This window comes from Paroedura picta, chromosome 10 (genome assembly GCF_049243985.1).
Source record: "Paroedura picta isolate Pp20150507F chromosome 10, Ppicta_v3.0, whole genome shotgun sequence".
Classification (NCBI taxonomy): Eukaryota; Metazoa; Chordata; class Lepidosauria; order Squamata; family Gekkonidae; genus Paroedura; species Paroedura picta.
This window is the reverse complement of record NC_135378.1, coordinates 36,706,635-36,730,693: the sequence shown is the minus strand read 5'-3', so window position 1 is coordinate 36,730,693 and position 24,059 is coordinate 36,706,635. Positions and strand designations below refer to the sequence as shown.

At 41.0% G+C, this 24,059-nt stretch overlaps 1 protein-coding gene and 1 long non-coding RNA gene across 3 annotated transcripts; one reads left to right on the top strand and one right to left on the bottom strand.

The window, feature by feature from the left end:
* Window positions 1-1,847: 1,847 nt before the first annotated feature.
* Window positions 1,848-23,562, bottom strand: CFAP97 (cilia and flagella associated protein 97). Its single transcript, XM_077302246.1, has 5 exons — window positions 22,707-23,562; window positions 22,528-22,599; window positions 9,149-9,417; window positions 4,453-4,606; window positions 1,848-3,901 (listed from the first exon to the last, which is right to left on the bottom strand). The coding sequence occupies exons 1-5, from the start codon at window positions 23,560-23,562 to the stop codon at window positions 3,768-3,770; spliced, it is 1,485 nt and encodes a 494-aa protein (XP_077158361.1). The 3' UTR covers window positions 1,848-3,767.
* LOC143819966 (uncharacterized) lies at window positions 17,249-23,029 on the top strand. 2 transcript variants are annotated; one of them, XR_013225182.1, is made up of 4 exons: window positions 17,249-17,373; window positions 19,307-19,664; window positions 21,445-21,492; window positions 22,896-23,026. It is a non-coding gene; the product is annotated as an uncharacterized LOC143819966 (long non-coding RNA). The 2 variants fall into 2 exon arrangements; XR_013225181.1 differs by lacking the exon at window positions 21,445-21,492 and having other exon boundaries at window positions 22,896-23,029.
* Window positions 23,563-24,059: the final 497 nt, after the last annotated feature.

The following is a 24,059-nucleotide window of genomic DNA, read 5'->3' as shown; positions in this document are numbered from 1 at the left end:
GGGCTGGGTATCACAAGGCCCCTGAAGAGGAAGCAATGTAGAGGGGGAGCTTGATGGCTTTGGATGCCAGTAGCTTGTTTCAGACGTGCCATCCCTGAAAGCTACGCTGGCCACCGTCTGTCAGTTCCACAGGGTGTGATCAAATCACTTAGTGCCTGGACATCAGTGTCCAAGAACACCCTGTCCTCCTGTGCTCTGGCAGCCATCAGAGCGCTCTAAGGAGGGTTTTAAAAATAAAACACTCAGGGCAACCCAAGGTTAAATGTCCTTGCCGAGTTTTCCTTCCCTCCAAAGGGGAAAAGACACCAGAAAGCAAAAATGGGGTGGAAAAAACTGGCAGAGCTTGCTGAGCATAATGACACACGTTGGACTAACGGCTGTAAGCCTGCCGCCCCTAAAGAGATAGAAAGGAAAGAAGAAAAAACTACAAAGAAAACTATCAGGGAAGGAAACTGACCAGAGAAAGAAACTGGATCATCATCAAAATTGAAATAAAGTAGCAAACTAAAGAATAAGGGCAGGGATAGACTGAGATCCAGTCCTCTCCCTTGAAAGGCAGGAAGACTGAATCAACAGCACATGAGTCAGGTGACAGGACCTGGGAGGGAAAAGTTTATTCCTGCCTCCCTGGAAAACAGAGTGGGAAAGCCCAACAAGATGTCCTCTGCTGGGGGGAGAAAGGGGCAGTGTCAAGTCTGCTGTTGGTCCAGAGGGGATCTTGGCACATTACCAGATCCCCAGGCACAGGGCCCTCTTCTGGCTCAGCCCATCCCACCCACACTTTTCTCCATGTGCAGGCGAGTGGTGCAATGGGTGGAGGGCCTGGCAGCATCCAAGCACTTGGAGAAGCTTCTTGCTGTAACAAGGGACATGAATGAGGGATAGGGGCACACTGAGCAGCTGCCGTGGGACTGCCCCCTCCATCCTCTTACTGTGCCTCCAGTGAGGGTGATGCACAGGTTGGCCCAGGGATGGCCCCAATGGCATGGGCACTCTGCTGAATGTCACAGTTAGGGGTGGGCGGGGGGCACCCTGCCTCACAACACCAGAACAGGACGCTGCCACAGAATTGCCATGGACCCTGTGGCAGCAGCACCCTGCAACACTGTAGAGACACCTTTCTTCCCAACTTGCCACCATGTAACCATCCCCTTAGGGAGATTAGAAGCATCACAGCACAGGCTTGATCTGTCAGTCATGAGTGGAGGTATGTGTCACGTCTGTGAAATAACAGTGCCATTCACTGGATTCCAAATTTGATAAATTTAGCAAGATAGAATCTTTGCTTTAGGAACTATGGCTACCAGATTTATCTTCTCCAGTCTTATCAGTGCAGTTGATTTCTATAATATGGAAGACTAGCATAGAAATGTATGAAGTGGAAGCTGCAGTTTTAAGAGACCTGAAAATAACGATTAATTGCAGTACCATTTTATGCAGGTCTTCTTATGAATGCTACTCACATTTATTCAGTATGGCTACTCGTAGGAAAGTGCTTTTAGGTATTAGAAGATGATGATGATGAACTGGTTCTTTACACCCTGCTTTTCATTACCCAAATGAGTACCAAAGTAGCTTACAAACACCTTTCCCTTCCACTCCCCACAGAACTTGAATCTATCTCCCCACAACAGGCATTCTGTGATGTAGGTGGGGCTGAGACAGCTCTGAGAATTGTGACTGGCCCAAGATCACCCAGCTGGCTGCTTGTGGAGGAGCAGGGAATCAAACCCGATTAAAATCTGCTGCTTTTAGCTACCGACACCACACTTGGAACGTAAAAGCTGGAAATAGCTATATTGATTAATGCCAATTTAAAACAAACAAGCAAACAAATGACCAGGAACTGAATCTGGAGAATATCTTTTATTAGGACCAACCAACTGACACAAAATAGGAGGAGTAGCTTTACCTTTCCCTGCTGCGCTATTGTTCTCATCCCAAAAGGGCTCAGGGTGTATGCCAGGGGCTATCTGCTCCATCACATGAGAAGGCTTCTCCCCCACATACACCATAGTCCTTATCTGAATCAGGTCTCTGCAAAACATCAGGGCTGAGTTTCCAAGAAGAACTTCCCACTGCGGTGTGACTTCAAGCTCCAGTGTAGGCCCACGGAGCTCCCCCAAAGAATCATTTTGGAGAAAGCAGGAAGGTGCAGCAATAGACAGAAAAAACCCTTTACAACTATGGAAGAACATTTCATTTATGTAAAATATTGTCTGGGATCCAACCCTATTTTTTAATATGCATATACACTGAAAAAAATTATGCGACATGAATACCAAAAATTAGTCACACACACATCTAATAGCAGACTCCCTGCTATACAATATGATAAGTGATATTCAGCCTCTGGGATTCACAAGACTACAGTCCAAACAAACAATAAATCTAGCTAACTAGCCACATTCTACAGAATTAACATTCAATAGGGAACACTGTTTACTACGACACGGGATAATGGGGCAATCAATAGAAACTGTCAGAAAGAAAATTTAATTAGAAGCAGAAACGATTCAACTGTATTACAAGGTTAATTAAATATGGCCCTGCAAATATATCTCATTTTGTATACAATACTCTGATAAATTACAGAAAGGCAGTTCAGTGCTGAGTACAGAGATAATTCAATTAAAACGTTTTACTTCAAGATTTGAAAGGAAATCACATGCAAAATTCATGTTGCCCATAAACAATCAAGCAGAACTTGAATATAAGGCTAGCTTAGCACATGCTGTGTTATCAAGGAAGTAACACCTATCAAAGGAAAGGAAGTTTTTAAAAAAGTGCTTACAGTTAAAAAGTGCATCCACAAAATTGCTGCTTGCGTTTCATTCAAGAGACAATTTTTAAAGAACGATTGAATCAGCATAACTGTGCAAACACATCAGATTGGCAGAGCTATCCACAGATCGCGATACAAGCCCACAAAACTTTATTTTAGGAAGACCATTCTTTCCCACATCATTGTTTAAATGTTTATTAATCAGACATTCAAGTATAATTCAAGATGGTATTTTAATCCACAAAATTTAATTTAATCCTTACCAAACACTGGATTGTTCAATTATTACAGCAGACCATTAATAAAATCCAGCGCCATGGCAACATTGCAGTGATTAAATATTAAACAAGGAGAGCTGATCAAAAATCAAAATTACTTCCTGGAATACAGATCTGAAGAAGCATGCAAAAGGTTTGCTGAGAGGATTTGCTCATGCTCTGCATCTCCCACCCATGAACCACCACTTCAAAGTTTACAAATAACAGATTATTTGAATAGCATGTCATCACCCCTGTTTCCATAAAACCTTGTGAAATACCGTATTTGACACCTGTGATATAAATCTCAGGGACAAATAACATTTTAAATTAGAAATATCAACTACAATGTAAGAAATCAAAATGAAACATTTTTTGCACTGTAACTTTAAAGGATTACTTTTTAAACACCTCTGGTCCAGAACTGCAGCTATTTAGCTCCTCCACTTCCCAAAACTGAAACTTCATTGGAGATTTTATGAAAAATATTTACAGTACTTATCTGACAGTTCTGCTGTACAAATAAACGTATTCTGTTACAGGGAATACAGACTGCAAAGATACCATCCAATAGAGATTCTGCCTGCTCAAAACTCAGTTTAGTATCCATTTGCATTTATTATCACTTTACAGTGTCCTTTTAATCATTGGACAACGACTATGACAATACTCTTGCAAGAATTACCGCAATCTGCAGAAACACTGAAATTAGAGTGCAAATAACTTTATAGCCATGCCGCATGAACGTTAGCAGAGTTTAGTCGCTGCAGGCCTCCCCTGGAGGAGTCAAACACTGGTCTTTCACTCCTTCGGCTTGCCGTGCTGGATGCGCTGTGACTGGATGTGCGTGAGGCACCTCCTGTCAGGAAGGGCACACACAAGGAGGACAACATCATCAAGGTGAGAGAAGTGCACATTTTAAAAAGGCAATGAATCAAAAAGCACAAAAGATACCTTTTATAATCTGGATCATACAATAAAATGCATTAACCATATTCCCCCATGACACCACCAAGACTTTGTACTTATGTAAATCAAGGGACTCAAGTAGGAAAGTTTGACTTGAGGAGATTTATACATCTTTCCTCTCCCAGCTGTCTGAAGTAATAATTAATCAGAAAGATGACATTTGGGACAAACCTAAGCCACGGGTCTGCTTAACAGAAAAAATTCAGAGGGGAAAGTTAAATTTCTTCTTTTATATTTTAAATTCCCAAGATCAAGTTTTATCTGGCAATAAAGATCAACACGTTACAAACAGCTGGAGCAAGCTAAAGCATGTGGGGATATCTGGATTCAGGAAGGGGAACTAGTTGCAGGAGACAGGATTTTGCATTGACACTTGCACAAGTCAAGACTTACTATTCTGTAATAAGCCAGTCTAACAAAGCCTGTGCAGGAGGTACTTACTGGAAGGGCTGTGGTGGCTTAGAGCAGATTTTCCTCGCCTTGGGGCTGGAGGAGCAGCATTTAGGTAACTCATCTGACGCTGGTAGTCCATCAGCTGCTCTGAGCGCTTCATGCCAACCGTTGGCTTCACAGCTTCAAGTCTCTTCAAAAAGGCCTTGATTAAAATTAAACAATGTTTTGGTTACCAAAAACCAGAGGGCAACTTTCCCGTTATGTTATAGTTTGAAGATAATTAGTTTATTCAAAGCTTATTTGTCCTCACTAATCTTCAGGGGGCGCAATCCTACCCAAATTCACACTCGGAAATAAGCCCCCTGTAATTCCATGTAGCCTTCTCCTGTGTCTTTAGGATTACAGATAGAATCGCTTAGAACTAGGTAAGGAGAAAAGCAATGTTGTTTACTGCTATATAAAATTACCCGTACCGTGAGAACTGAGATTTGTCTCATTTATAAAAGAACACTGTGCTTTTAAAATATTGAGGCTTTAAATTGGGAAAACACTCCCCTCCCACACACACACACACACACACTGCTGCGGGAACAATAATAAAACTGTTAACAACCATCAGCTGCAAAAAAGCAAGCTCAGAGCTAATGCAGCAGCAGAAATTACATCCACTAATCACACAAGGCGGAAAGAATAAAAATAGCCAATGTTTTCTCTCGATAATTATCTCAGAACTGACTGCTTAATAACACAGCCTGTTCTCACACAACCGTATGAGATGGAGGTGGGGAACAAATGCTGAGAAGTCACAGCCAGTTATGAGAAAAGCTACACGTGGGGTGTGTGTCATGTCATCCACCAAAGGAACGTGTCTGCACCCCTGACATCTCATACACCAATTGGTGTACATCATCGATTGGTTTTGCTACAAAACTAGAGGCAGTTAACAATTGTGCAATGAAAAATGCCATGAACAAAAGTACTAAGGGGGGGGGGAGCAGATATTGTATTAGGAGGATTTTCTTTAATGGAAAATGAATGCCTTTATAGCACAGTCATTCCAAACATTTGAGAATTGTTCAAGTATGTTCTGAGAGAAGTTATTGATCTAGTATAAGAAATAAACAAAATAGTGGAAAAGTGCGCACGTGTTCAAAATAGCAACAACAGATGGAAGCTGGCTGCAGCTTCTCTGCATGAGTCATAGCTCTGGTCTTGCCTTTCTCCAAACAGCCTCTGCTAGGGGTGTTTAATTATAACCCAATCAAAGCCAGTGAAAAGAAGTAGCTGAATTACCTGGCTTCATCGGGAATAATCTGCTGCATCTCTGCTTGAGTCCCTGTTTTGTACTCTTATACATTCTTCAACTAAACTGCTCTGGCTCCAAAAGCAATTTTAACATTTAATCAGAAACAGGTGGGTCATTGTCAGAAGTTTGTGAAATCCTGGTACAGTCATAGCCCACCCCAGTCGCTCCTGCAAGGACATTTATTTCACAGCCTTCCTGAAGGTTCCTCAAAGTGCAGCTGTCCAAAACAGATTTTATGTAAAACTGCATGAAAAGCTGTATCATGGAACACCTATGGTCATGGCCTGAACAAAGTAAGAAAACCATGGACAGAAGATAGGTTGTGCATATCAGAGTCACAAAATGTAATACTGTGTTAGAGAGCGAGCTGAACAAGTCATTTGGGCTGAGGTGCCATCTCTCTCTCACGTGGCTGAATCAAGTGCCAGTCTGTTCATCACCCAATGGAAATGCCTGGTGTAAGCAAAAATCAAAGGAAGTGCTTCAGCTACAAATAGCGCCTACTTTCAGCTAGCTTCAAAACATGATATGTTACACTCTTGTAGGTGTTGGTTGTTAAGCCTCTATCCTCCTACTCCCTTGTGCATTTTTAAAACATATGATAAAAATAACAGCTATTCAGTGAATCCTGGTTTTATTCTTCTTTTCAATGTACTATGAAACTGCCTTGTACCAAATTAAGACTGTTTGTCCATCTAGCTCAGCATTATCTTATTTTACTGCCAGTGGTTCTCCAGGGGGTCAAGCAGAGAAGGGCCTTTCCTATCACCTGTGCCTAAAATCTATTCAAACCTGCTGCATGCACAGCGGGTGCGCTACCACTGACACACAGCTTCTGTCACATCAACACTTTGTTCCTGCTAATTTTCAGTCATTTAGCTAAAAAGAAAGTGAACAGAGCCTTATGCTGCAGCTACCACTTCACTAGCCAGCTAACTGCACAACAGCCCTGAGGTTCAGTACATCTATCTACGAGACAGACAGCTCTGTCCAACGAAGTGAGAAAATGTAGGCACGTTCATTCAGTGTAGATGCAGATGAGTGGCTATTAAAAGATTATATTGCTCAGATTTTGAAGGCAGTACTAAAACCAAAATGGAAGCTTTTGCTGTTATTGAATATTGTAGCTGACCTTTAGTGATGTCTTCTACAGATTAACTTCTGGATATAATTCAAGATGTCATTTTTAATAAGTAAAACTGATCAAATAAAAATTATCAAATAAATAAATATCCGTGTTATCAGATCATAGCACAGTGAAGGTGGATTCAGTGTACTTTACAAAACTGCAATTGTTCTCTCTCACGATTATACAACAGAGTTGAAGAAGATCCAGAAAACCCAAGCTAAAAGGATCCAAAGATCCCTTTGATTAATCTTAGATGGAAAACTGGGGTTTCTTAGTTACGAAAAATGACAACATTTTATAAAATCCTGAATATTATAGACAGATTGGAAACTAGTGATTCAGGACCAACAAGAATCCAAATCTGAGTAATTTATTCTATGAATCATTCTATAATTTATTGCAAAGATGACATTCATAAACAGCAGTAACTTAAGTTCTCATATAAAAAGTTGTGTAATCATAAACTGAAATATTTTCTCAGCTTATTATAAGTACCATGTATTTGACCAACTTGAGGTAAAGACCAGTTACATGGAAACAGCATTTCCACTTGTCTCAAGAAGTGTTACTATGGTTACAACGGTTCAGTGGTAAGGGAACAAGCAAACATACAGATAATGAAATGGTGCTAGCTACTGTCCCAGTTATTTTCATGTCTTTCTGCATTTTAGGTGATATTCTTGAATATTACTGATATATTAATATGTTCTGCCTTAGTACTGTATTAATAGCTTCTTGCTTCCTAGAAAGGTGTCAGAACACCTTCCCAAATGATGTGCTCCTATACTGGGTATCTAGGGTTGTGCAATTCGGCAGCCAAAACAGCCGTTCCCACCGGGAGCAGCCAGCACTGCACCGGTCCATGGGGGGGGGGAGGTGGGGGCACCGGGGCGCTGTCTGCTACTGGCGGGAACGGCCGCTTTGGCTGCCGAATCGCAGAACCCTATTTTATTGTTTGTGTGCTCACACAATAGATATTCAAGCACTCTATAGTGAAGGCCCAGTACCCATCAATTTCTTATACAAAAGGTCTCAGGGAGAAATGAAAGTATGCAGCAACCTAACTCAGAGCAGGATGTACTTCAGTTCCACTGAAATCAGCAAAGATTAAAGGGCACGTAACTGAACCGGATTGTGATTACACCACATAATATTAAGGACATATCTAATAGTTTCGAGAACAATTATCACTTTGGTTAATGTCATCAATTTCATCCGCTTTTATTAACACAAGAAATAATTATTTAGATCAGCTGTTCCCAACCCCCAGTCTGGGATTGGGACCGGTCCGTGGATCAGTTGGTATCAGGCCACGGCTCCTCCTTGTCCTCCTCCCCGGCTGCTGACTCGGGGGCTGCTCTGCCACTCTGCTGCTGGCTCACCTTTGGTGCTCTCCAGCAGCTGCCATAGCTGGGGTTCCCCCTTGGCGTGGCACTGCACAGCTGCTGCTGGCAACGCCTCCCAGTGGGTGGCGGGAAGTCAGGGGCACCGGCGGGAAAGCAAGCAGAGCAGGGGCTCAGGCGGCATCCCTCGTCAAAAGACTACCCCCCCCCCCGGGCCTCAGTAAAATTGTCAAGCGTTGACCGGTCCCTGGTGATATAAAGGTTGGGGACCACTGATTTACATTATCTCCCTCCAACACAAGTGTTCCTTACTGACTTCTTAGGACTTTACTCTCTGTTCATTTGATACAAACCACGGCTTAAGGAAAGTAGTCAAGTAAAACTTTATTGCACTAGGCCATAGGCCATCGCAAGATCAGATAACAATAAAATTGTTCAAAACAAACATAGATCTGTCATGGTTACCACTTAACCAGAATAAAAATTACACTGAACCCATACATTCTGCCCACAGTATTTGCCATAAGGCCAGCTCAAATCTTCTTGCGGCCAAAGCAAAGGTGACAACCCTTTGTGTCACAAATGGGTCCATATCAGAAAGCAAATACTTTAATCTATCATGAGCTGAAGAAAATACCCCTGAAATAATTTTATTTAGAAATTTCTTCCTTGGATCTTTGTAAAGTGGACAGTACAATAGTGTGGCAGATCTTCAACTACTGGGTTCCCACAGAAACACAGATGTTGTAAAAGAGGAATTTGAGCATATCTCCCAGTAAGAACAGAAGAGACTGAAATCTGAAGGCTGAAAACGCTACCCTTAGCTTGCTCACATTTATATTACCCAGATACAGGACTCTCTTAGGTGTTTATTATTTCCTAATTCTGCTAATAAGTCATCTGGGACAGTGTAATGTGAAATAATACCATCTATGAAGGCAACTTAAGGAAAATAACACAACTCACCAGATTCTCTCTGTCAATCCTTTGCTGCTCCTTTTGTCTGTTGATGGCACTGTGGTACAACTTAGGTGCTGGGCCTGAAGGCTTCTTCAGAGAGGCACTTTTGCTCCTGGGCTTTCCAGAATGTTTGGTTAATTCTTTTAAGAGCCTTTGGTTTTCTTGGTCGATTTGCCGTACTTCATCATTTGTGAAAGAGTAGTTTTTCCTTGGTCCTATAGCAGGCTGATCCAAGACCAGCTTCTGTTGTTCCTTTTTTTCCAGCTGCAGAAAAGCTTAGAACACAAATAAATGCTCACATGAAATACAACCAGTTTGGACAGTGGCACGTGAAAGCTGGTGATAGTAATGGGAAAAGGCAGTTAAATAAAGTAACCTAATGTTCTATCACCTTTCATTATCTTGAAGTCCTTGCTTCAGAAGGACTCAATCCACAGTTCTTACAACATCCCACCCCCCACATACAGCAAGTTTCAAGCACCTGATACTTGAGCAACCATGGGATTTACTTGTTATAACTGGAGCAACTGAAATGCACATTTCAACAGAAATCAGTATACTTCAGAACAAGGATTCTGCAGGGGGTTGAACTAGATGACCCTGGAGGCACCTTCCAACTCTATGGTTCTATCAGCCTACGACTCCAACATTTGATTCTATAAAGGGTCTGTACAGACTATCCCCTTTTAATTCAATCTCGGTACAGGAAGGGCAATAGTAGCATTGAATCTAGAATGCTGCTATGAGCGTGCAGTGAATTTCATTTCAAATCTACATGCAATTAAGATGTCATTTACCTCAAGAGCTTTTATGCAGAATATTGGCCCACAGCAGAGGGGCCTACCATACCTCTATAGGTATGTAGGTTAATTTATATTTCTATTAATCAACTACATACACATTGCTTAAAGAGTATTAGAGAAAGATAGCATATATTAATTTGACCAAATCTCTATCCTAATATATCCAAAAAGGTCTGTAATATGAAAAAAAACTCCATCAAATAGTTTCTCTGTGTTTGTTATGCCTTTATTACTTAGTGGAATTTCATTTTCATGAATCCATTTATATCACAGTGGGAAGTGTTAACAAGCTTCTCACCAAGACTGTTGATACTGAGATTTTAAGACACATAAGAGTTCAAAGATCCTGTTCTGTTGACCTGTTCTGTACTACTCTAGATTAGAGTATAACCTGGGATAAGGAGACTTTGTCCCTTTCTGCTGAATGGATATGAGACTGCCCAGGTGATTTCTCACAGAAGGTGTGATGCAAAAATCCAAGGTAGAGGTACATGAACTTTCCTATTTGGTTTAGCAAGAGCAGCCCATTTACTCTGAAACGAGGACTCAAATAATGTGAAATAATTCTATTCAGAAACAAAATAAAGAAGGAAGAAAACCAAAACACATATGATACAAAGGTAGAACATGGAACCAATAGACATTTCCTAAAGACTGGAAGAGACACTGTGGTTGTGGGCTTTTAACTTTATGACATATACAACAAAGGAAAATAATAAAAGCAAGCTAGCAGATGCCAAAATAGGGATATGCTCACACAAAGCCTTTGGCAACTTCACAACCTATGAAATGAGAGCAACATAACTATCAAAAGGCATTTAAAATTACAGTACAGGAGACTTTCAAGAATTACGTCCAGGAAATTACAAAAACCCAAACATATTAAGTAATAATAACTGATTCCCATACTACTTAGTGCCTAATTTTATCCCACTGTGAGATGAAACCCCTTAGTACAAGATAAATAAATTTATCCATGAGCTAGAAAACATGTCAACGCTACAATGGACAGGATAAAAGTGGACACAGCTAGCAAATTAGTGATGATATTTTAATCATGAGTAATGAATGGAATCATCTTGATATAGGTTGATTCAAGACATGTCGTGAACCAGGTATGCTTGTGAGACAAGTCCTGCTGGATCAAACTAATGTTCCGTCTAACCCAGCCTCCAATTTCCCTCAGTAGCACAATACAGTAGCACCCAAACAGAAAAATACAGAAACCATAATTGCCAGTGACAGCAAAAGAATAACCCAAGTGGTCCACATCCTCCCTTTCTATATCAGAGTCAGTGGCTGAAGAACTCTATTGGACCCCTGGATTTGCTGTGGAGAAAAATGCTCTTAAAAACAAAATGCTCTTGTGAACAAGCTGAAAGCACAACACTGCATGTAAAAGGACAAAATTGCTTTTACAGTTTGGGCAAGCAGAGCACAGCTGAACCACCATACAAAGCTGTAATTTTCTGCAAAAGGTGTTCGATTAAGGATAATTTCTTCCCAAGTCACTATCAGGAAAGTAAAGCTTTTGGGAATGCAAAACTTTGAAAGGAAAAGACACGTGAGTACACAAGAAATTACATTATACATGTCACCAAAGAGTTATTACTGGCTCTGTTCCGGCTGGCATAATTCAGTATCCCATTTTAACTTATCAGAATTCTTCTTGTACACCAGTTATATTCAGTTCTCTTCACAACTCGCTCCACGTGCTAGTAAGCATACTCAAGTGGAGAATTAAGCAATTCTAGCACATAATAAAACACTCACCAGCCTTTATAAACATTTGTCTCTGCTTTAACATCATTCGTCTACAGTTCCAATATTTGCCTTTATCGACAAATCTTTTGCACATTAATGATGTTTTTAATCACAACCTGCACTGTTTCAAATTCCTCGACAGACAAAATATACAGCCTGGGATCCCACCTAGAATTTCACCAGATATATGTGTGTTTTCCAGATCCCCCCCTCCTGTTAGAGATATTTTGAGGTGCCATGGTGGGGGGGGGGACTGACAAAACACCCCTCCTCCCAGACACACAGAGACTCTAGGCAGGATACAAAGCAAGAGGGATTTCAACTGCCTGTGTGTACAGAGGTTGGCCATTGCTTGAACCCAACCCACTGGATAACTCTGAAGAGACATTCACAATGGTATGGAGAATCAGAGCAAAATAGAGCCTCTTGTGGCACAGAGTGGTAAGGCAGCAGACATGCAGTCTGAAGCTCTGCCCATGATACTGGGAGGTCAATCCCAGCAGCCGGCTCAAGGTCAACTCAGCCTTCCATCCTTCTGAGGGCGGTAAAAGGAGTACCCAGTTTCCTTGCTGGGGGGTAAATGGTAATGACTGGGGAAGGCACTGGCAAACCACCCCATATTGAGTCTGCCACGAAAACGCTAGAGGGCGTCACCCCGAGGGTCAGACATGACCTGATGTTTGTATAGGGGATACCTTTACCTTTATGCCCTTTGTAAAATAGCAAGGCTTCAGTCACACTAGAGTTTTTTCTTCAAGATACCAAGGGAAAATGAATACATATTCTAATAAATATATATATTCTAATAAAGTGGACACTCCCAACTGAAAACTATAAAAACATAATAATATAGTATGACTTGCAATCTCTCTGCATTTTAATTTCTCCTTTCCTGTTGCCTCTTCTTTATTTAGTAACTATGCATGCTGCCTCCCCAGAGAACATGTTTGAGGTGTCTTACATAAAACAGCAATAGAAATAAATCAGATTAGGTGTTAAAGATCCAGGCATTAGCAGCTTGCTAAACTTTCCTATATAATAGTTAGGTCCTGGCAAGCTGAAGTATACAGTTAAACTTTTAATGTATCCCTCCAGCACAAGAGAATATAGTTTCATTTAGAGTCACTAAAATTTAAGGAACAGAAGACTTCAGCCTTTGGGCATTCCTCATCCAATGAATAACCCTGACCTGGATAGGCCAAACAAATTTGATCCCACCAGATCTTGGAATCTAAGCAGGGCTAACTCTGGCTAGTATTTGGATGGGAGACCTCCAAGGATTTGGAGAGAATTCCTCCAAGGAACACTAGGGGTCATGATGTGGAGGCAGGAAATGGCAAACAACCTCCACATGTACCTTGCCGGGCTGCCAGACTATCCTCGGATCTCCTGGATAGTCTACACACAGCATACCATAAATATAAATAAAATATAATAATAATAATAAAGACCTAAGAGAGCCAATTTGGTGTAGTGGTTAGGAGTGCGGACTTCTAATCTGGCATCCCGGGTTCGATTCCACGCTCCCCCACATGCAGCCAGCTGGGTGACCTTGGGCTGCCCACAGCACTGATAAAACTGTTCTGACCGAGCAGTGATATCAGGGCTCTCTTAGCTTCACCCACCTCACAGGGTGTCTGTTGTGGAGAGAGGAATGGGAAGGCAACTGTAAGCCGCTTTGAGCCTCCTTTGGGTAGAGAAAAGCGGCATATAAGAACCAACTCTTCTTCTTCTACATAAAATAATAACACATACCCAAGAGTTTTATTCTCAGAGACTGCCTTGGGATACATGGAAGTGCTCTGGGAATTCCCTCAGTTTCATGCACTTTTTTCCCTGCCATATATTTTCATAGTTCAAGTCTAAAGAAAATGTGGGCATGGGGACCCAGTTGTATGGATCTGGCCATCCATTTAAAAAACTTTTTAATGGCTTAAGAGCTCTACCTATGTAGTTTTACACCCTAGAATGTAGTAAAATGACTATAAATACTATGCATAAGTCACTTACACATCTCAACCCTTCATTGCTTGAAGATTCTAAATAGAAGAGATCTTCTAACTTTTAAAGTGCCTTGGTTTTCTGCGATGAATAAACCACCCCAGTCTTGCTCTACCATTCAGCCCCTATGGAGTACAGTTAAGAACGTATCGTTTAGTATGGAGATATTAAAAAACCTCACCTAAAAGCAGAAGAAAAACACAGCACAACTGTCTCCTGAAACCAGAAATGAAATTTTTTGCTGCATTTATAGTATGCAGGGAAATCATGCAAGTTCATCATCTTACAAAAATATAGTGAAAAGCTCTTAAGTGGCAAACCCCTGGCTTCTGTATAAGAAATTTCTTATGGGCCAACAGCAGACTGCATCAAGTTATCACTTCCCGTAGTCTCCTTATGAATAACTACTTAGGTGTTCTAATATCTCAGGGACTTTTAATATGGCCAGGAAATGGACACAAGAAACAGTTTGAGGCCCTTTCTGTTCCATCAATTCACTGCCACACTCTGCCAGCAGGGGATGGGGGACACTTTCTAGGAGCTTTCTGACATACTGACGCTCTGCCTTTTGGGCAAAACTCTATGGTAGAATTTGCTTCAAACCATAGTTTTCCACAGAACCCCACCTCCTCCCTTGATATTCCCAGCATGCTGACATCACCGCCAGGTGATGTCAACATGTCGCATTAAAAAGCCAGTTCTTCTGGGTTGGGTTAAGTGTGGGGAGGAGTTTAGAAAGGAGGTGCATCGGAAAGTGGGGGATCCCCTCTCAGATCAGTAGACCTGGCAACCCTACCGTAGAATGGGAGAGGAAGAAAGGTGGTTCATTGCCATCATCATGAAGAGAAGTTAACAATCAAGAACTGTTATCCTAAGTAATAACTGGATACCCATTTGCACAATGATCAACAATCTGCAAACAAAATTGGAACAATTTTTATATTAACTGTAAGGGCCAAGTCTGAGTTACCAAACTCCCCAGCCTGCCCTGCATTATCTTGGGTCCTCACAACTCTTGACCAGACAGTTTGGGCTGAGGAATAGCATTTGCCATCTTGGATAAAGATGGATGGGAGATGTTGTAATATGATACATACATGACAGATTCAGTGTCAGTATTCAAACTTTCTCTGTGTGACAACATACACCGTTGTTCAAGATGGAAGCATCAAGTATGGGCTATGTTTGGCAACTGTGATCCATGGAGCCATATCTTGATAGAGGAGGGATGGAAGAGGTTTAATGGCTGCCTGAAACTACAACATCTGATTTGAAATTGAAATCTTGAGAATGGGACTTTCCCTCACAGTTAAAATAACAATTCCATTTTAAAAAATCCTAGTTAAAAAAAAAATCCTAGTCAATTTTCTAGCCCTGACCTGGATAACCCAGGCTAGCCTTAAGCAAGGCCAGTGCTGCCAAGTATTTGGCTGGGAGACCACTGAGAAATGTGGAGACAAGCAATGGCAAACCACCTCTGAATGTCTCTGGACTTGAAAATCCTATGGGGTCACCACAGCTGCGAACTGACGCAAAAGAAAAGAAAAAAAGTCAATTCTCTCTCTTAATTTCACCGGTAAGAATAACTAAGGTTTGGAAAGAGAACTGGGATGTAAATTAATGGAACAATTTCAGGATTTCTTTTGTGTGTGTGATTCGCAGAAAAGATTTCAAATGTACTGCATGCATATGGAATAAACGAATTCTAAAGTTTACAGACTTTAAAATTACCGCATTAAATTTAAAAAGGGGAACAATACGTAATGCATCCATTCCAAAAGTTTCATAAGCAAATAAGAGGAACAGAATTTTCCCAGTGAAGAAAGAGGGCTAACAGGCTAATAACAACTCAAATCCAATCTGTATCCCTTTTAAAATATCGGGACTGTGATCATGTGTCTTTGTGAATCAGGCATCTGCCCAGCTGAATGAATTACAGTGAAAATTGGGGCCAAGGCAGTAGCACACCATTGAGGGTCAGCCTTGAATAGCTTGTTAGCAGAGCAAAACAGCTGGTTCCATAGTGATTGTAGAGTAATCAAGAGATGCATTCAACAGAAGCATTGTGAGTTCAAAAGCAACTCCATGACACCGGTCCTTGAGAGCTGCTGGAGCTTATAAAACAATATGTCATAAAAATAATTTTCTCTAAATTTGTTCAATTATAACAGCACAATTGAAACAACGACCTAACAAATTGTGCTTAGTCGAAAATTGTGCTGCCTATAAAATGGTAAGCAAGAACTAATGCAGTGGGTGTTAATTTTCCCCATCAAGAATAAAAGGCTGATACAGGCACCCACACAATATGAATTCTGCTGTTATGTATATACATTATCATAAGAACATAAGAGTCCTGCCTGGATCAGACCAGTGGTCCAACTAGTTCAGCACCCTGTCTCACACAGTAGCCAGCCAGTTCCTCTATGACAACAACAGGGCATGCAGATCGAGGCCTTCCCAATTACAAGATTTAGTGCCTCGGAATGTGGGGGCTTTCTTCAGTCACCACGGCTAGTAGCCATTGATAGATGATTCTATCTATTCCCCTTTTAAAGCTGTTTACTCCTGTGGCAATCACTATATCCTCTGGAAAGAATTCCACATTTTAATCACTCTCAGTGTAAAGAAGTATTTCCTTTTGTCCATTCTGAATCTACTGCCCATCAGCTTAATTAGATGTCCTCAAGTTCTAGTATTTTGGGGGGAGAAATATTTCTGTCAACTCTCTCTACCTCATGCACAATTTTATAAACCTCTACCACATCTCCCTTAGTCATCTCTTTTCTAAACTGAAAATTTCCAGATTCTACAGCCTTTCCTCATAGAGTAGGTGACCCAACTCCCTAATCTTCTTGTTTGCCCTCCACTGTACTTTTTTCCAGCTCTTCAATGTCCTTTATGAGACACAGTGACCAGAACGGTACACAGTATTCCAAATGAGGCCACAGCATAGATCTATACAAGGGCATTACAATTCTCAATTCCTTTCCTAATAATCCCTAACTTACAGTTTTCCCTTCTCACTGCTGCAGCACATTAGGTTCATATTTACATTAAGCTAGCCACTAAGACCCCTAGATCTTTTTCCTTCTCAGCCTCAGCAAGACTTCATTAGCTTAGGCTTGAAGTTGGGATTTTTTGTCCAAAGACTCATTTCTGGGCTTATAATATAGGTACACTGGTTGCCATTTAAAACCATTCCCGATCCCAGAAAACATTAATGTCACTTTTCGCTTACTGTCTAAGGAACCCTCTATTCTCTGCATCGCCATAATTTCCCACATATTTCAGTTTAATTTCTTTGTATTCGTTCTCTTTTCAGTTTCTCACCTAATTTCTGTTAATAGGTAAATTCCTCAAAACTGGGAAGCTTCATCACACTGATCTAGGTGAATTCAGACGGTACAGGGAAATGCTCTCTCCAGCTGCCCAACTCTGAAATATTCTGATACTGCAAAGCTCACTTGGACATGTCTTAATATAGAACCTGCTTACATGACATCAGCAATGCATCATAATCATTTGCCAGAGGATCCTGCATATCTGTTAAAGCGCAATGACATACAAGAAGCTATTCAAGGTATCACATATGGGCACTACAATCTTCAAATCAGCTCATTAATCTTTCCCCCGATGGCTGAAAATACATAGGCATTGGAGGTAGATCAGCAATATTTTACCTTCTCTAAAGTTAGGCACACACACACCAAAATTAGTTTGTGCCAGCAGCTTGGTATATGTAGTCTATATTTGTCAGGGATATGACAGGACTTATCTCTTTAGATATCCATGCAGTCATCTTGGGTGATCTTGGGCTAGTCACAGTCCTCTTAGAGTTGCTCTCATAGAGCAGTTCTGTTAGAGCTCTGTCAGCCCCACCTACCGCACATGGTGTCTACTGCGAGAAGAAGAAAGGAAAGGTGTTTGTGAGCTGCTTTGGGACTCCTTTTGAGTAGTGAAAAGCAGGGTATTACAAAAACAGCTCTTTTTCTTTATCATTCTCCCCAGAGGAGACCCCAGACCGTTCACAACAGCATTCTCCCCTCTGCCATTTTACTCCTTTCAGAGGATGAAACTTATTCTGGCAAGGGTCTCCCAATGTCATAGAATCATAGTGTGGGATATTGTATTTGGAAAAATTGCCCCATATAGGGAAGGCACAATATTGCTTTGCAAAGCACCTGAGAACCTAAAGAAGAGCTTGTCATCGTAATACAATACTTCATTCATTCATTAGATGCAAAACTTGCGCATGGCTGTCTCAGTTTGTAAGCAGGAGGGGCTCCACAATCCATCCTATACTATAATTTACAGCAGTGGTCCCCAACCCCCGGTTCACGGCCCGGTGCCAAGCTGCAAGAGCCTCAGCAGCAGGCTGCAGCTTCCTCTCCCTGCCCCCCCCCCGCAGCGAGAGGCTTGCCAGGCTGCAAGCAAATCGAACGCCAAGGGAAGTGTGGGAAGGGGGAGAGGGAAGGGGGAGAGGGAAGTGTGGCCACCGGCACACCAGCGGCACAAATACGCGCGCGCGGACCTGCCACGCATGCGTGTTTGCGCCAGACAGGGGCACAAATGCACACGCGGCAGTTTCTCGCATGCACAGAGCCATCATGCCTGTGCCTTTGCACCCCCAGGAGCGCATGCATGTGCAGCAGGTCCGCGCATGCACGTTTGCGCGGGCCCCGGGTCGCCCTCTCCCCCCACTCCTTGGCAGCGGTCCGCAAGCGAAAAAAGGTTGCGGACCACTGATTTACAGGACTGTGCTGTAAATGGACTTTCATGAATAAAAATGATAACATACAGAGCACCATCACACAGAACTTATACCTGTGGCTTATTCTATGAGCAAGAAAGATTTCTATCCATTATCATATATTTGTGTATTATGTTCATGTTTTCAAGGTATGGTCTGCATCTATTCTGAGTGCTACTTAATGGAGATTACTTCAGCCTGCTCAATGCTGTTCTTATGCCCCTGACAAGCTTTTATTAATGCTTTGAGCAGGTCTCTGGAGAGGCAGCAAGTACAGTTTCTAAAGAAATAAAATAAGCAAATGACCAGTTGAATTAAAACAATCTTGCACTGCTAACACACCATCAAGGAACAGCCTCTCCTACATTTTCAGTATTGTGTTAGTAGCACCCAATGACAGCCTTTTGTAATGCTTCAAGAACTCTATATATTTACCATTTCTACACGGCTATCCATTAAACTGTCATCCGTGCTCAGACAGAAACAATTACATCTTCCATTTTTTGTTGGACTCATGATGCTACAAAAGAGGAACATTCCATTGCTGTCTCATTTAGCCTGTGATCAGAACCAATAACTTAATGGCCAATGAGGAATGACCTCTTTCACTGAAACAACCCTTCAGTTTGCTTTGTTATAACCACAAGTCAAGTGGGAGGCTGAGACCAGGAGCAGAGGGAAACATTTAGACAGAAACTACTCCAAGACCATACAGAAAGATTCTCTCCATCACTGTGTTACAGGGAAATGATAGAAACAAGGAGATAATAGACCAATAGAACAATCTTGGGAGAGACAAATCCAGAAAGATACCATCCCAATAAACCAAATTTGTTCCTACAGTCTCCAGCCATAACAGAAACAAAGCTAAGCAAGACCATGGATACAGCTTCTTCCTTTCCAGTCACTTTAGACTGGCTGGCCACTCTGTAACTTCAGTTTGTATCCTTAATTTTCATGTTGGTGTGTTTTTACTTGATTTTTACTGTTGCTAGTGTACAGTGCTTAAACTAACCAGTTTGATTTGTAAATCTAACCTGGCTGTGTGTTTGGTTGGTCTTGCTCATGTTAGGACTCTGAAAAGAACACTGTGGTCTACTTAGCAGAGCTGAGCTAAATGCAACCACTGTGCTATGTACAAAATATTAGGAAGACATAAACGTTGAAACAGTTCAGATACATTCTTCTTTGGAACAGATGTGTAAGTATTATAAAGACTCTTCTGAAATGCTAACTCTTTAAAAGAGGTACTAAAAAAGACTGGGGGAGGGACACTTTTTGTCTCTTAACTATTTAGTCTATTTTCACTTGCTCCTTTTGGTGTAGCTTGGTGTAGTGGTTAGGAGCGCGGACTTCTAATATGGCGAGCCGGGTTCATTTCTGTGCTCCCCCACATGCAGCCAGCTGGGTGACCTTGGGCTTGCCACAGCACTGATAAAGCTGTTCTGACTGAGCACTAATATCAGGGCTCACTCAGCCTCACCCACCTTACAGGGTGTCTGTTATGGGGAGAGGAAAGGGAAGGCGACTGTAAGCCGCTTTGGGACTCCTTCGGGTACAGAAAAAGGCATATAAGAACCAACTCTTCTGCTGATTTTATTTCCAGCTAGTCTAGGAATGCCTATTAGATTTCCAATGGGCAAATAAATCAAGCTTTGCTCTCAAATGAGGGAATCTACAGAAAGGGTATTTTAATGTATACCAACTCCACTTTTCCTCATTTGAATAAGGAACCTAACAATAATTGACAAAATATTTTCCATTACTAATACGGCAAAATGTTTTTAATGATAAGATCCTATCAGAATGTCACACAAAGGCATGGACTATATAATGCACTGCATTGGCATCAAACTCATTTTGTGCAACCCAAGAGGCTGCACTACTAGAAGCTGGGAATGCCTTTGATGACAGATTTGTCAATGGAGTCAAAGCTAGAAGCATTTTCAACCAATTGCTCTATGTTTTGGCCTTTGAAGAAATACCTTTTGTAAGCAAGACCTATAACGTAATTGGATGCTATATAGTTTCAGATATCTAATGAAGGGAACTTTGACTTTTGAAAGCTTGAACATCTTGATGGCCTTTAATGAGCCAGTGGACTTGCATCGTGCTTGTATGGCTCTAACGTTATAAAAAAAAAATTACACATGAAGTAGCCCACATCCATTAAAACACCACAATTAGAAAGCATATATGTGATTAGAAAGCATATATTGAAATAAATAATTGCAGAGGACTTTTCAAAAGAAGAAAAAGGTAATTCTAACACAAAGACTGATACTGCATATATCAGAAAGTTCAGATGAGTATCAAAATGATAATAATAATAATAATAATAATAATAATGTAGTTGTTAAGTGAAACTGTAAATGAAATTTACACTGAGTTCATGTAAAATTTTACATTGAAAGTTACAGTGACCCTTGTACTGCTGCACATATCTGTCATTTTGATGGGAAAATGACTCTAGTTGTATTCTTATTTTCCTAAGTAATTCTGAAAAATAATGATTTACTTGCATTTGTAGACATTTTTCTACAACCACTACCAGGGATGGAAAACACATAGATTCTAAATACTACTATAATGTTTATAGGAGCCCAGACCTGCAAGAATATGAATAAATATTCAGCATCAGAAAATGATTTCTTGCATTATATTTCTAGGCATCTGATAAACTGAGGTTTTTCTAGTAGGGTTTTTTGCTCAGATGATGTTAACATTTTAATGAGAGGATGAATTTAAACTCATTGGTACAGCTGTTCTGTATTAATTTCATTTGGCAATATAAAGATTATTTTTTGAATGTCACATCCTTACACAAATTTCACAGTTCTTAAATACTTAGGAAAAATTAATGCAACTTAAAAATACATTAAATAAGAATAGGTTTTATACTTGAAGAATTGCTCGTTTTGCTGGTCTAATACTCTGGACAGTTTTCAATTCAAGCTATATCAAATTTTGACCTTACAAAGGAATCAAGCAAGCTGTTTTAGGATATGAAGTCCAACAAGATACTGAAGGTAAGGCTATAAAGCAATTTATGCTACTTTTTCATATTGGAGGAAAAACTGGAATTGTTTATCAGCATTAGAGCATCAAATGAGTTCCTACGTAACATTACTCATGAAATAATTGTAGCTAGAGAACTGAGTCATCAATAATCGTTGCCTTTTAACCATCTCAGTGAATTCAACAATGAACTTAGCCTAGGAAAAATAAGACTATTTTAGGTTGGCTAACTCAATCTGAAAATTATCAAGAAAAAAATCAGAATGGGCTAAATTAACATTTTATGATCTGCACTAGATTCAAAGCCCGTTTGTTAGATTCAAAGCCCACCCCCTCTCCGCGGCTGCCCAGCACACCTGACGGCCCAGCAAGGCGGCGGGTGTGCTTGGCAGTCCCTGCACAAGCCATCCCCAGCGGCGAGCCTGCGGTTTCTGCGGGGCCCACCAAAGTCATCCCCGGTCCCCTTCCTACCAGCAAGGCTACAGTTTCCGTGGGGCCCACCGAACACACCTGCCGCCTCAGGGCGGGGTGGGAGTTGCAAAGCACCTCCAGACTGGCTAGAACTCTGTCCTGTCCTGGTGAGGGCCTTCCGATTAGGCCCTCACCCAGACCGGCCCTGCCCACTCTCCACCCCCCAGGCCCTTAAGCGAAATATGATACCGCTCACCAAGCAGTTAAAGATAGGCATATTGTCTATTTGTCACTAGAATCCCCTTAGGCATCCTCTGGTTGCTAAGGTTTTTATAAAATTCAGCTATAAATTCCAGATTTACCTCTTCAGCTATATGTTTGGACATATATTAGAATTGACATATATTAGACAATATTGAAATCTCAGAGGAGTGGGCCATTTAAAACCTCCATTTTGCTTCCCAAATCCTAAGCCCAACCAGACCAGGGGAGATATCTCCTCCAAACTTGGGATTTTGGAGAGGGGGATAGTCAAATTCATGGATTTAAGGTTGTGAATTGGTTTGTGCACATCACTAGTTTTTCTTAAAAACAGAAAATAATTTGCAAGGGTGGGGTTTTAAGAGAAAAGCCACCTTTCAAGAGATGATTCAGGTCCATAGCCTCATGCAAGACCTTTTGATGACATCTGTGATCCTTCTCAGCCTCTACAGAGAAAGGGAAACAAATCAATAATATATCTTAATTATCCTCAAAATGAAGCAAACATAGAATTTGTATGTTGCACATAAAATAATAAATTCCTCTAACTTACCATATAAATCCTGGCTCACATTTTCTTGTCTAATTACTTTTAGTTTCTTATCATTGGATGCTGCGAGTTCAAAAGACTGGATAGGACTGATGTCTGGTGTTGACAGAGGAGTTACATCGGTCACTGTATCTTCAGACTCATCTGCACAGTTACCCAACGTTGGTTTAATTTCCACTGTCTTTATTCCAGGCCTAGATTTTTGTCTTGGAGAAAGAAGTGCAAAGCTACCTACACTCTTCTTTTTTGAAGAAGAGCAAGAGGAATCTGACAAGCAACCATCAGAATCAGAACAATCTGTATCAGAGCTACAGGAAGGGGAAGAGGAAGAAGAGGAAGTACTGGCTGTGATTTTCTTGGTAGTCTTGGAGCTAGTAGACTGCTTAGACAACTTAAGTCTCACTTTCTGGTTTCTGCTGTCATCACTACTGTCTTCTCCATCCGTATAGTAATTTTCTTCATGTTCTTTAACTATTTTGGGAATCTGAGTTGGAATGCTCTTTTCATGCGTTATTTGACCTTGTGCTGAAGTTCTACCAGACGTACTTGCATTTTCTGAAGCGAGGGAAGCTAATAAGGGCAGAGCATTCTCATCAGGACCACTGTCTACGGTGCACTCTGCCTGTGCCCCCGTCTCTCTCTCATGCCTTTCTTCATCAGTACAGATTTTCTCCACCACTTCGGTTTCCATCTTTAAGTCAGGCTTACTTAAACTTTTGTCATCTGCTTGTGTGTGCTCACTGTTTTCTGTCACGGCTGATTCTTTTGTGGCTCCATCTTTCTTAACCTCTCCCTCAAAATCACTGTCAAAGAAGGAGTGGTCCACTTCACAGTCTGATATATCTTCATATTGGTCCATGATTCCCAAAAGCTTCAGAAGTGCAGTTCCGCCAAAGGGAATACTGAAATAAGAGGGCATTAATAGACTATTTTCAAAAACTGTGAAACCATTTCTGTACTTGTATTATCTCAAGACTTAACTGTCTAGCTTTAAGATGAAGAAACAAATTGGTGCAGAGAGAAATAGAATTTTTAATTATTATACAACCTCTGCCACAGTTTAAAGTGTGACTCCTTTGAAAATATGTAATATGTAGTATATATGTTAATGCTGGTTCAGTTGTCTTAATAATAACAGCTAATTACAAATTGTACTCTGTACATGCTCCTGTTCTATTGTCCTATTCGGCAGTTTATGGTTTCATTCAGTAGATCACCCACTACAGATAACAGGGCCTGGAAGCAATAAGTGACAGGGTCATAATTTCACATTTTTCTATTTAGCTTAATTAATTAGGGTAACCTAAAAACAACTGTTTGGCTTTTCCATACAAAATCATTTTAGCAGCAAAGTAA

Excerpts from the sequence above, each read along its gene's own strand:
- CFAP97 (XM_077302246.1), bottom strand. The coding sequence starts at position 23,562 with ATGGACCAATATGAAGATATATCAGACTGTGAAGTGGACCACTCCTTC. Across the intron at positions 9,418-22,527 it reads CCTGAATCATCTCTTGAAAG|CTTTTCTGCAGCTGGAAAAA; the intron begins GTGGCTTTTCTC and ends TTGTGTTCTAAG. Across the intron at positions 3,902-4,452 it reads AAGCCACCACAGCCCTTCCA|GAGGTGCCTCACGCACATCC; the intron begins GTAAGTACCTCC and ends CCTTCCTGACAG.